Here is a 12,746-nt window from a genome sequence, read left to right on the forward strand (position 1 = left end):
TTTATTCACCAAACCTATATGAACTTTTTACATCATAGAATAAAAGGTGCAATAAAAATTTCGCTGCCCCGCCGAATAAAATGACAAATACTGTTATTATTTTTAACAGGTTTTTAAATATTTGCAGTATACGAGCTTCAGAGAACCTTGAAGGAATTTTTTACATTTTCTGATTAATGAAGGCGAAAATAGACATAGTTATAAATGAAGAAGCTTCAATTATTGTGAATAAAACACTAAATATACATTGACTACAATAAAATTTATTTCAATATACAAGTATAGTAATTTATTACTAATAAGTCTTCGTTAATGTATTGAACGGACGGTAGATTGGTAGGATAGTTTTGGTAAGTTGGTAGGATCGTTTTGGCAGGTTGGTAGGTTTGTTATGGTAAATTAGTAGAGTATGATTGCTACCTACTAGCCACCTTGTAAAAAATATATTCCTGTTAAACTCGCCTAAACAAGCTAAATTTAATGCCGATTTGCGCATTTTATAACATTATAATGTTCGTTTGTAATGTGCTTAAAACAACAATTTGGAATTAAATTACCTGAATATTATAATATGCCAATAATGGACTAACATACTTATATCTAAGACTCCATTTATAAATTTAGACAAAAAAATGAATGATATTGTGATGTACGTATATTAACAACTGCAAATTGTTTTAACAAGTTTCTTTTTACTTTAAACCAAAAGTGTTTTTGTTTAATATTTCACAAACATCAATAGAAAATGAAAACATTAATCTGATACAACAATCAATACTTTAGGTACTTACTAGCGTATGTAACTAAGTGTACATAAAACCAAATACAAAAAATATCTTAATGGTAACAATTTTAAACGATGAATTAAATAACTAATTAAAAATAATATACAAAAAAATGTCATAACAACAAAAAATTAGAGATTATGAAATAAATATATGATGTTAAAAAAATGTAATATAACAACAATAAAAAAAAATTAAAATTTGAATTTCGCAAATACAGATCATAAATTCTATTGACAAATAACTGTTTTTCTTTATACCAACAAAGTGTACAAAAGAACGCCGGCAAGACATCTTGACTTTCCCTCGCCTGATAAATTTTATTCGGATTCGTAGGTTTTTGCACAAAAATACTTAATTAAATTTTAATATGTTTGTATAGCATGACAGATGAAAGTTTATAAAATACATAAAAGTTCATGAATATTTATAAAACAATATAATCGATATATACAAGATGAAGATCGATCAGATATTTTCTTATACATATTTTTATAGAATATTTTTATAATGTGTTTTAATAATAAATTTAAGGCACCAACGGGGTAACTCGTTTAGTTTATAAATATAATAATATATCGCAACTTTATAGTTAGTGGACATACAGACTTGTATAAATGTCTTTTCCAGCTTTATAGCATAAATATTGAATGGTGTTTCATAAAATATGATACTAAATAAAAAATACACATTAAGTAAACATTCTAATGACGATTTCTCCATTAAAGCATTATGTTTAATATTAATATAAAATTAAAAAATTGTTAGAATCTTCACAGGCTTATATTATGATTCATTATACTGACGTAAATCAAGAAGACAACTTTTTTTTTAATTTTTGGTGTTATTATTCTTTTAGCCAACCACAATTAGAAAAAAAAACAATGATTCGCAAACAGTATATTAATACTAAATTGTGAAATTAGCACCTTTAACCATAGAGTATTCATTTTGAGCAACGCATGTGTCTGCACGTGCGTGTGTGTGTGTCTATGCATCCATGGCAACGATGATGTTTGCCAGCGCCGTGCGCGCGTCGCAGTTGGGGAAGCTGTCGAGCACCTCGCAAGCTGTGCTGATATGCTCGCGCTGCAGCTGCTTCGTCTGCTCAATACCGTCGCCCTCCAGCACCGCTTGGTACAGCTGATAACAATACCCATCTATTTACTCAAACATAGACTAAATGAAATAATTCTAGATTGTTCTGGAAGTTTCTATAGCGCTGTTTTTAATCTTATATATAGCTCGTCATCTTAAGATAAACTGGTACGTCTTTTTAAGTTTACGTATCACAATAGCACCCTTTAAATCGGAACAAAATAATGTTTATACACTACTGTACTCAGAATGAACTAACCAATAATCTCCGAACTTAGTTACTTCATATACTCGTATTAACTACGATCTTCACCAGATGTTCAATTGCCGTTTAACGAAATATTGTTACCTATCTTCAAACCAGAATATAGTAATGCTTGCTTAATATCGTAACCTCTTACAACTAAGGATTAGTAATAACAACATTCTTGTCGCTTCCCCCATAAAAGATGATGAGATTCGTCGCATCTTCTTGCGATATTGTAAAAAGGTAATAAAATCAAACATAGGTCTGGTTAGGAAAAAGAACAGGCAAGAAATAAACTGTGATGATAAAATAAGATAAATTTTGATTGTAAATTACATATGTATTTATTAAAATATCAAAAATTTAAGGAAAATATCGAAGGAAAATTGTAAAAATTAAATAAATGGAAAGTGCAAGAAATATGGCGGAAGGATGTTAAAAGAGAGTGAAAAAGAAATTGTGATTGAAGAGAGACAGAGAATGCTATAAAAAACGCTTTAAAAGATAAAGTTCCTATCGTGGAATTAAACAGGAGGTACGATAGGCTCCACAAACGGTTCCATAAAAAAAAAAAACAAAATGGTCTTCTGTGGAAAATATTGTGAATTCACCGCTACCACGGGAGCCAATACACGCCTACTACAGGGCTTAGGCTTCTTGCAAAGCTCGCCACAACCACCGGCCTTGTCGGTCCACCCAGTGGGGAGGGGGGGGGGGGGCTACTTTACTAGGTAAAGCTATTTATTATAAATAAATTAATAACAATAGAATGTACAGTAAATTATTTTAAGTGGACCACTTGTGGTCGTGAACCGGACTCACCGCGTGATAATCGACGTCGTGTACACTGCGCCGGCCCTGTTCAATCAACTCATATAGCTCGGGGCGCGCTTGCAGCGTGAACGCGAGAGGAGCTCCCACAAGCGAGAAGCTACGAGGCTCTGGCCCCGAGAACGCCTCCAGGTCCAGGAAAGCCTGCCACGCTAACGCCAGGTGGCAGCCGAATAGGTATCCCTGAAATTTTAAGTAGATGTATAAGTTAATAAGTGTGTTCTAACGTTGCAAGCCTTCGATCGAAGATGTTTGTAGGACATATATGCCAAAACTTAAAAGGGGTGAATGTATATTTCCTACTAATAGTTTCAAAATTATAAATAGAGTACGTAATAACTATTGTTACAAAAACAGTTTTCAAAATTCGAAATACTATGTATTAAAGTTATTTATTGTTACTATCTGTCACTGAAAACTTTGTACTGCTAGAATTTAATAGCCTGTGAAACTAATTTAACATATTTCGGTAGTGTAGTCACCTGAGTCTGAAGGGCGGGTGCGTGTCCGGCCAGCTTAAGGGCGGCGGAACAGCTCTTGCCCAGCAGTGCCCCGGCAGCGAGCACATGTCGAGCCGCCCATTCTCTCCGCGCGCATCCTTCAACGCCGCCCATCGGCAGCGGCTTTAGCACACACTCCCACTCTGTGGACAAGAACAAACGTTATGATCAGATATACACGTCATTAGATAGTTTACATCATCGATATAGGCTGCTGAAGACGCAGCTTCGTGATGATCTATAATGGAGTTCTATGCCACAAAGTTGGTGTCTATCAGCTGACATGATGATGATATCAACATAGTCTTCATTTCAGTCGAAAAAGGTATTCTGCTGGACATGGAGCACTTCTATAAAGGGGTGATAAGATATAGGAGGGGATACAGATATGAATTCGTTATATGATAATAACATTTTAATACGTGTATCATCTGAAGTATTATATTCAATGAATAATAAAATAAATAAAGAAATTCAAGTAGTACAGACATACAATGGGCAGCTGTAAAATTAATAATCAACTTTATGTGAAATTACTCGCTACTTCGTCTACTTACAATGTTGTAAAATAAGACGTTACGTCTGTAATACAAGAAAATATTGAAGGTATATTGTGGCTTAAATTTAGTATATTTCTTCCGTATTGGACTTAAACATAATCTAATATAAAGATAAAGATAATAACATCCCGAATAATATTAAAATAATCGTAAACTTTTCGTATTTTCTTTAAATTATTTTTGCCAAAGGATATTATATGCTTAAAAAGAGACTTCTTAATTCGGCTTCTTTATATTTAATTACTGAATGCGTCATTTAATTATTTCGTTATTTGAAAAGTACGTTGACGGCTGTAATAGAATTTACAACCAGTGCTACTACCAACGATACGATAGAACTAAATATCCTGTAATTTTAAATTAATAAATATATAAATAAATAGAGGTTGTTCGAGTGTTAGGAAAAGAACGCTAAAATATATAAAACATTCCACAGTTAAAATGTTTGGTTGGTATAAAAAAAATTAAACTATACGAAATGAATTCCTCACGTCATAAACTAAGGTAGTCAAACAATTAAACATGCTTCGAATACTTAAAAGATGTCTATATAAGACATGCGTTTGCGCGCATACTGATTAGTTAAGGCAACTTGAACTGGCTAATTAAGTCAAATTATTTATATAACCTCTTTAAAAACTGGTTCAGATGGAAAGATCTCATCTAGATTTTTCATTTTCACTCAGAAAATTTGACAAAAAATGTGAAAATTAAATCTAACAATTGAAATTCGAATTGCAGCCGAGTTCTAACCACTAATTAATAGTTTTCGAAAAAAAATGAGAAGGAATTGGTTAATCGACTTTATCAATTGTATATAAAAGTTTTTAGAAGTAACAGTCTCTGAAATCCTGTATATAGGAATAGGTGAAGACTAGCCAATATTTTAATTCTTCACTATCGAAACTTAATAAATCTTTGTGGACCTCCGCTTACAAATTTTTAACCACCATTAAAGTAGACCCCTGTTGAGTCTCCTATAGACCCCTGGGATGGATCTATTTGCAACTTAGAAACTAGTGGTTTAGTAATTTAATTATGTATCACAATTAAAAAAAAACACATGTACATTGCATTGACAATTACAGCCATGCATCAGTGTTTAGATAAAACTGGTAATGTACTTTTTGTTTCCCAAACTTTTTGTGCCACCTTAGCATTGCTAAAAATTCGCCCCCTATGTAACACATAATTTTTATGTCAAAGTGAAATGGTTAAACTTGTGTCGAGTACACTTTTGAATTGCCCCCTTTAACAATTAATTTTCCCCTCTGTGGGGCGTGGGTCCCACGCTGGAAAACACTGATCTAGATGGACCATGATTTCCATCTAACAAATTATGGACTGCTATTCGGTTACGGGTACATTTCGAATTGTTAATCTCTCTTCCGATAAAGGACTCAACTCCCTATATTTTGTAAACCCGTAGACCTATAAATAAATAATATTTATTAGGTTAAAAACTACCAGGACTTAGGTACTGTACATAGATACTAACAACAATAGGCAGTGTAACTAACTGTGTTAGTTAAACTACCGCCAGATAGGCACAAAGTTACAAAGGTATAAGGTAGTAAAGGTAAGTATAAGGAAGTAAAGGTAACAAAATAAAAATGAACATAATGATATGTTTGAGAGTGTATTTGTGCCTTAATCAGTCATTTTATCTGTAGCTTAGTTGAGTTTTAGCTATGATTAACCTTTTGAAATCTTAAAGCGAACTGTAAAATGAGAAATTTCGTATTTGTAAAATATTTAGTTTTTGTAGATTTTGTTTTAACTTTGAACCTTCTAAAAATATGGAAAAATAAAAAAAGATGATTGAAATCGATAAAGCCTTTCTCAAATTATGGAGTGAACAGGGGAAATAGGGAATAATATTATATATATGTATAAATAATAGAAAAATGTATATATTGAAATATATACATTTTTCTATTATTTATACAAATTATAACTAAAAACGCTGCTAATAAAAGGTTATATTTTATTTTTATAGTATTTAATACGACTCAAGGCTTTGTCAATATTTTTTTAAGTACTTTCTCGATATTTAACACTAAAAATAGAACAGATTACCCAGAAAATGTCGAGGAAATGTGTTGTCTTAGACATTAGTGGGAAAACACATATGAATACAAACAAATAGCACAAGAATAGCGATGGCCGAGTACGCTTTGTATGCGAGACTCGTACACATAGCACGTCGCTTGCATTCAGGGTGCGGCCAGCGGTTCCTCGCTGACGGACACAATGGAGAATTTTGATGTCCGTCATGCGATCACGCAGGTTTTTCCTGAGCCTATTTAAGATAGTTCTTTACTAAATGTCGCAACCAACTGCGTCAAGTCATTTAGTCTTTCTTTTGTAGTCTTTAACTGAAGTCTACTGCTAAACATAACCATCCTCTTTAGACTTCAAGTAAGAATTGTAGGAAGCTGCCTGAATTCAGCATCTGCCGAGACCTCATGTGAACATCCTTAGCTACACTTTCCAATCCGTGGTCTCTACCACAGAATCTTAAGGCCCCAGCTGCCATTTTATCTACCTCTTCACCTAGTCAATCCGCCGGGCTAGTTGCTTACATTCGTCTACGGAACTCATCATTTCTAATTCCATTTTATAGACACTTAGATAATGATACTTAATAAGTTTTATGTTTGAATCAGTCTCAATCGAACTATATGTATGACTGTAGATTAGAATAGTCACACCTTCCTAAGTTGTTTTCCCCAATTCTGAGGTCGCGTTGTTTGAGAGGATTTTTGTTTTATTATTTCTTTCAATCTCTATTAGTACTGTGCAATGTATGAGACACTGTCTATTTTCAATGTATCTATAGATATTTTTCCGGTGAACTATATATGAGTTAAGTCTTTTCACCATTTAATTACATGTGTAAAATGAACTTAGTCACTTAAATAAAATCTGAATGAAATTTCACGTTTATTGATCACTCTAGTGATCTTGTAATATTTGTAACATCCCCTATTTTGATCTTAATTTATGGTGATAAAATAGCTCGCGTTCACTGCTGAGCTTCTGAATACTCCTCATGTTGGATATCTCGTTCATCGTAAGGAAACCATTCTTTACAACGTTTATATTCGTGAGTGTTGGAATTGTGCAGTACATAGTGAAACTTCAGCTTCAAATGAAATTAAGCGTGTGATATCTCTACCCAGAATTGTGACAGCTTAGAATATATATATAGACTGATACGTCAGTTTTTCGTTTCATCGCTGCCTGACTTTTATCGATGGTTTTCTTTTACACACACAAGATTGCTTAGATATCATCATCATACCAGCCGATAGACGCCCACTGAAAAGCCTGTCCCGAACATCGTCTCGATGACGGGTCTTACGAAGCCTGTATAGGCTCTACCCTCTCGTATTCACCACAAAAAACCTTTATATACCATATATAATAAATTTAGTAGTGTAAATAGCGTTTCAAGCTTAGATACGTGTCTTATTGATCACAAAATAAATGCTATAATGTGTTAAGAGAAAATAAAGTCAACCCAACAGAGTACTTAAACATTTATGTGACGCCCAGAACACCTTACCATGCGTAAAAGCTAAAACAAATGTCACATTCATCGCCATGTCAATTTCCGGGTCACTGTGTTCCGCCACAGAGTAGTTTTGAACAACACTAAAAAGAATACGTTTTATAAAGATAAATATTCTAGAGTTTTTTCAAAATATCTAATAGCGTTGGTTATTAAATCTACAGGTTAATTGATTATATGTTAAAGCATTAGAGGGGTGAATGCACAGCTCATTCGGCAGTAAAAATCTTAAAGTTTTTACACAAATTTTCAATCACTCTCTATTGACGACTCTGAAAAAGTTTTATTTATTAATTTATTTATTTATATTGGAATACAACTGGTCAATAACTTTTTGCAGCATGAAATTCGCAGGGACAGATAATAAACAATAATTAATATCGGTTTGAAAACGTTTTTTACTCTGTTATAGTTACGTTTTTTTCATTTTATTTAAGTGTACCGTACATTAATCGACAACACGCTTATTAGTAATCATCCTGTATAACTCCGTTTGTATATTTGGAATTTAAGGCTCTGTTGAGTAAGTGCTCTGTGCAGAGAACAAGTCGGCATATTGACATGAATCGAGAATGTACGTGAGTTTGAACATTAATTCTCATGCAAATACGATCGTTCGTGTGTTACTATTTGTCCCGAAAATCCGGTAAGAAGAACTAAGATCCAGTTATAAACGTACATGTGTTGGTGATATTTTTACAGCACTAACCGAGATTTCTGTGGGCACGCCTCGAGGTTAGTTACTGTAAAGAGATTCAGACTAAAGCCTGAAACTGTAAATTCATTTAATAAACCGTTTTTTTCACGCTAGAAAATATATACACAGATTATGAAAATACAATGGGCGGTCTTATCACACGAAGTAATTTTTTCCAGAAAACCATAGTATGGAAACAGTAGAGATATAAATAACTGATAGTTAACATGTATATATAGGCAAAACATACATTTATACTAACATACATACTTATAATAAAAGACTGCATTAATCAATATTATAATATTAATTACGTATAATATAAAACACAAAACGATGTCAGCGACAAAGTACGTATATATCTATCTATATATATAAACGATAATAAGTATCTAAAAATAAATAGCTAAATGTTTTGGTAAGTGTAAACGTATAGATTATAGAATGACTACTCATGAGGTAGACAATTGACTTCTTTAAGACGTCAGAAGGCGCTGGGTGCAAGCCGCTTTCAACTGATACTATTGGAAATGTATGAGAGATGCCTACGTCCAGCTGTGGACTCAATGATGATGATCTAAGTGTGGACGAATATTTAACGAATGATGTAATTATGTATTTTAATTCGTTATATAGTTATGTATAGAGAATATAATTCCAATCTCCGAGTAACTGGCAACGATCACAGTTAACACTAAGTGTGCTATTTATTTATACTATTTATGTATTTACTTTGTGTATATTTTTTTATATTTAATTATTGTAGCGTAGTTTGTTTCAGCGGCCATTGATCCTTCACTAGATCACTTAAAATTATCTTAGCGATGCAATTTACACACATTATGGTGACTGGTCAACTTCCAACCACGCTCATGTCTATCCTCTTTACTTTTAGTCACAGCGTGTAACATTTGTATGTTTTTTTTTTTAAATGGCCCTTTTATAAACCTCTCGTTCACCCCTACTATTGAAAAACAAAGTGTTTGTACAGTAAACATTTTTTCACTGAATAATATTATTTTCATGCTTCTCTATCATCCTTCTTAATGTCATCCATTCATTCCTTTTTCGATTCCACATTTAGATTTTCTTTTATTTTGGTTTGTTTATTTTTGCTTTCTACATTTATTTGCCTTAGTTACATTAACATTTTTTTATACCTATGTATTGTAAAGTTACGTCAATGATGAATAAACCATTTTTCTTTTTTTCTTTCTTTCTTTCTATTGTAAGTCTAACTTAATCAGATACATTGTGAGAATTAAATAATCTAATCGCCGCTTTACAAACAGGGAAAAAATTGTATTCAACCAACTGGTTGAATACAATGTTTTCCCTGTTACATCATAGGAGACAAATTTCATAAGTATTACACTACTATGATTAAGTTTTCATTTGATTCTGTTTCGGTCTAGATCTACAATGTTTTCCTATCGATATTAACAGACTCGGGTTTAAGGGAGCAAAGAGTGAAAGGCACTTGGCATAAACGTTGTTTAAGTAACTTAGCTCGAAAGTTCACTCGGGGAAGTCGGCTTAAGTTATTACATCCAGTCCAGTATTATCTGATCAGGAAGCTTTTGGGCTGTTAGATCTCTTAGAGGGGTTACATGGATTGATCCGACGGTAGAAGAAAAAGAGTAAGAAGACATTGTAATATATTGCGCTAGTTAATATTTTACGAAGAAATTATTATACAGAAAATGAGAAAGTTATTATTGTATTGTATAAAATAGCACGAAATAGAAAAAATGAAGGAAAGAACAATAAATATAGTTAATTGGAATTGTAAATAATAGTAATTAAAATTTCAAGAAATATGGCGAGGGATCGGAAGCGATGCGTGAATGTTTTTCACAGTATTAATGTAAATTTATACTGTGAAAGTGATAGAAAATATGAAAGATGAATGAGGGAACAAAGGAAGAAATTGTGAAGGATGAGATAGAGAGAGTGAAAATAGGAATGTCCCAAAAATACGACGGAGAAACGAGACTTCCAGTAATGAGGACCATCAATAAAAAAAATCGAGTGTGGACCTTGGCAAGAGCGGTCCCGAAGATCAAACCTCTACTTGGTCGGTTGCTATTACCTGGTTAACATTACGAACATTTGAAAAAAAAATTAAACAGAAATAAAAATGAAAAATTAGTAGTGAGCAGATGAAAGACAAAGTAAGAAAGGAAAATAAAGTATGGAAATGAATGATAAAAAATGTCTCGCATAAGAGACAGATACTGTAAAGGATAAACAATAGCATACTCAAGGCTGGGGTTATTTAGGCCTTAAAAAAACATTACGAACACATTAGTAGAAGTGGCAGATTCTTCCGTTGCCTGGCTAACATTACTACCAATAAGAGACTGAAAGAAAACTTTAATAACACTTCTATCAAGTATGAACAGTTCTTTATTTAAAAACATTCTGTGAAAGTCGGGTTGTGTACAAGGAAAACATTGCAAACCAAATCAAGAGCATGTACTAAATAAACTTTAAAAACCTATGACTGTAAAAAGATGGAGACATATAGGTAAGTAATAAGGTAGATACAATTGTAATTTTTTGCTGATGTAATTGTCCCGTTTCAAACACGATGGACATACGCCAGTTATTAATGAAGGCATAAACGAATCAAGCCGCTCGGAGCGCTGGACAGCCGAATAACGGAGTGAAAGTCGATTCTGACTCACGGACGGTGTTTCTGAACCTTACATGCTCTTGTAAATATTACTTAAGCGACTAGTACAAGATTTGACCGGTTTTAACTGGTTTCTAATGTATGGATACAAATCATATTTAGATTGTATAAAGATCGCTCTAGAATCTTAAAAAAAGATTTGTAACTGAATTTGTGCGATTGTGAAATGTCTTTCATGAAACATAAATTACATTTGCGTTAATAAACTAAGGTGTCGACTTTTTATTTCTTTAAAAATATAATTCTGTTCCATTATTAATAGTTATTTTGCACAATTGAAATTGAAATAAATCGAACAGACATTTGAAAAACTTAGTGTCGTTACTAAGAATACATTAAATAAAAAAGTAAAGGGGAAATCCCGCCCTTGAATATGTAAAGCTTTTTCCGTGGACTTTCAACTTGAGATTAATGCATAAAATGACAAATAAATGTGATTACCTCATTGGTTTGGACAGTGCATATCAGCATATATAAAAACAATTGAACGATATTTTCCGTATAGTTTTAAAAACATATTTATTCTCCACCTTTAATTCTTAAATTGTATTTGAGGGAAGACAGTTGAATATTAACCATCAATATTAGTTATAAATGATTTAACATATTAATTATTATTTTTTTGTAAGACATAAATAAAAACATTTCAATAATATTTGTAAAGATTAACTTATCATATCCGCGGACGTAAGAAATAAGAACTATTCAGTTTTTTTACACCTTAGAAAGGTAGTATCTTATATTATATCGTTAACTTTAGCATTAAGTGCTTAACTTAAGAGTATATCTACAGAATGTTTAAAAGTAAAATGTTGCTCATTGATATTCTTCATTCGAACTCATTTTCTAAGCATCATAAGTAATCTATATATAAAATAACATACAGGTTAATTGGCTAAATATATAAAAGGGAATGAAGGGATGTGTAACTCATTTTTTTCACGTATATATCGTTTGATAGAAAACATATTTTCGATCAACCTGTATTAAGTGATTACTTTGAAATATGTTACATTGATTTTTTTTTTTTGGAATGTGACAGGCCAGTAACCTCTGGCATACAATCTGTGGGAACATAATGTAAACAATAATTAATTTTAACATGTATTAATCGATTTCGAAAAAACTTTTTTATTCTATGATTATTATGTTATTTATTATTTATGAAACCATTGTTTTTTTATATTGACAGCAAACGAACTATACATTCATCCCTTTAAACTTTTACATGTATCAACCTGTATAAAAGTATATATAAACTACACAAATATTGATTACGTTATAAATTGTAACTGAAGGTTTCGTAATCATTGCTGCCTACCTGAAGCGGCTTCTATTTGATCTTCGGGCAGAGGACGAGAAGGCAGGGGATTGTTCTGTTCGTCGCGCTCTCCCAGGAACTCCGCCTCAGCCAGATCACGTACCGCAGATGACATTAGCTCCACCAACTCTTGGTTCCTGTCAAAGATTACACAAAATTTGAATATGTCACTTTCTAAAGATTTTTTAAGTACACCTATCCCCCGATTTACACGGTACTTGTTTTACACGGTTTTCACAAAAAAATTTAAGCAATTGTTAATAACCGATTTTATTACCATCTCTCATAATGTAATATTTCTGCTTCAAACATCAAATCGGCACAAATAACTTCGAGTGATGAAAGTGAATTCGAACCTTCGATTCCGAAAAAAGAATGAGAGTAATTTCTGACAGTGATAAAGGTTTGTTCTTCTGTTTAATGTATTGCAAT

At 32.4% G+C, this 12,746-nt stretch overlaps 1 protein-coding gene across 1 annotated transcript in view; it reads right to left on the reverse strand.

The window, feature by feature from the left end:
* Nucleotides 1-75: 75 nt before the first annotated feature.
* Nucleotides 76-12,746, reverse strand: part of Pdss2 (Decaprenyl diphosphate synthase subunit 2) — a 34,479-nt gene continuing 21,808 nt past the window's right edge. The window contains exons 4-7 of the mRNA XM_068774167.1: nucleotides 12,315-12,451; nucleotides 3,444-3,604; nucleotides 2,953-3,144; nucleotides 76-1,928 (exon numbers count right to left, since the gene is read on the reverse strand). Coding sequence (XP_068630268.1) covers nucleotides 1,776-1,928; nucleotides 2,953-3,144; nucleotides 3,444-3,604; nucleotides 12,315-12,451 — 643 coding nt within the window. The 3' untranslated portion in view covers nucleotides 76-1,775. The remainder of the gene's footprint in view (nucleotides 1,929-2,952; nucleotides 3,145-3,443; nucleotides 3,605-12,314; nucleotides 12,452-12,746) is intronic.

The sequence above is a fragment of the Battus philenor genome, unplaced genomic scaffold (assembly GCF_028537555.1).
Source record: "Battus philenor isolate CCGP_79_NKW_IND1 unplaced genomic scaffold, ilBatPhil1.0.hap1 SCAF_7, whole genome shotgun sequence".
Lineage (NCBI taxonomy): Eukaryota > Metazoa > Arthropoda > Insecta > Lepidoptera > Papilionidae > Battus > Battus philenor.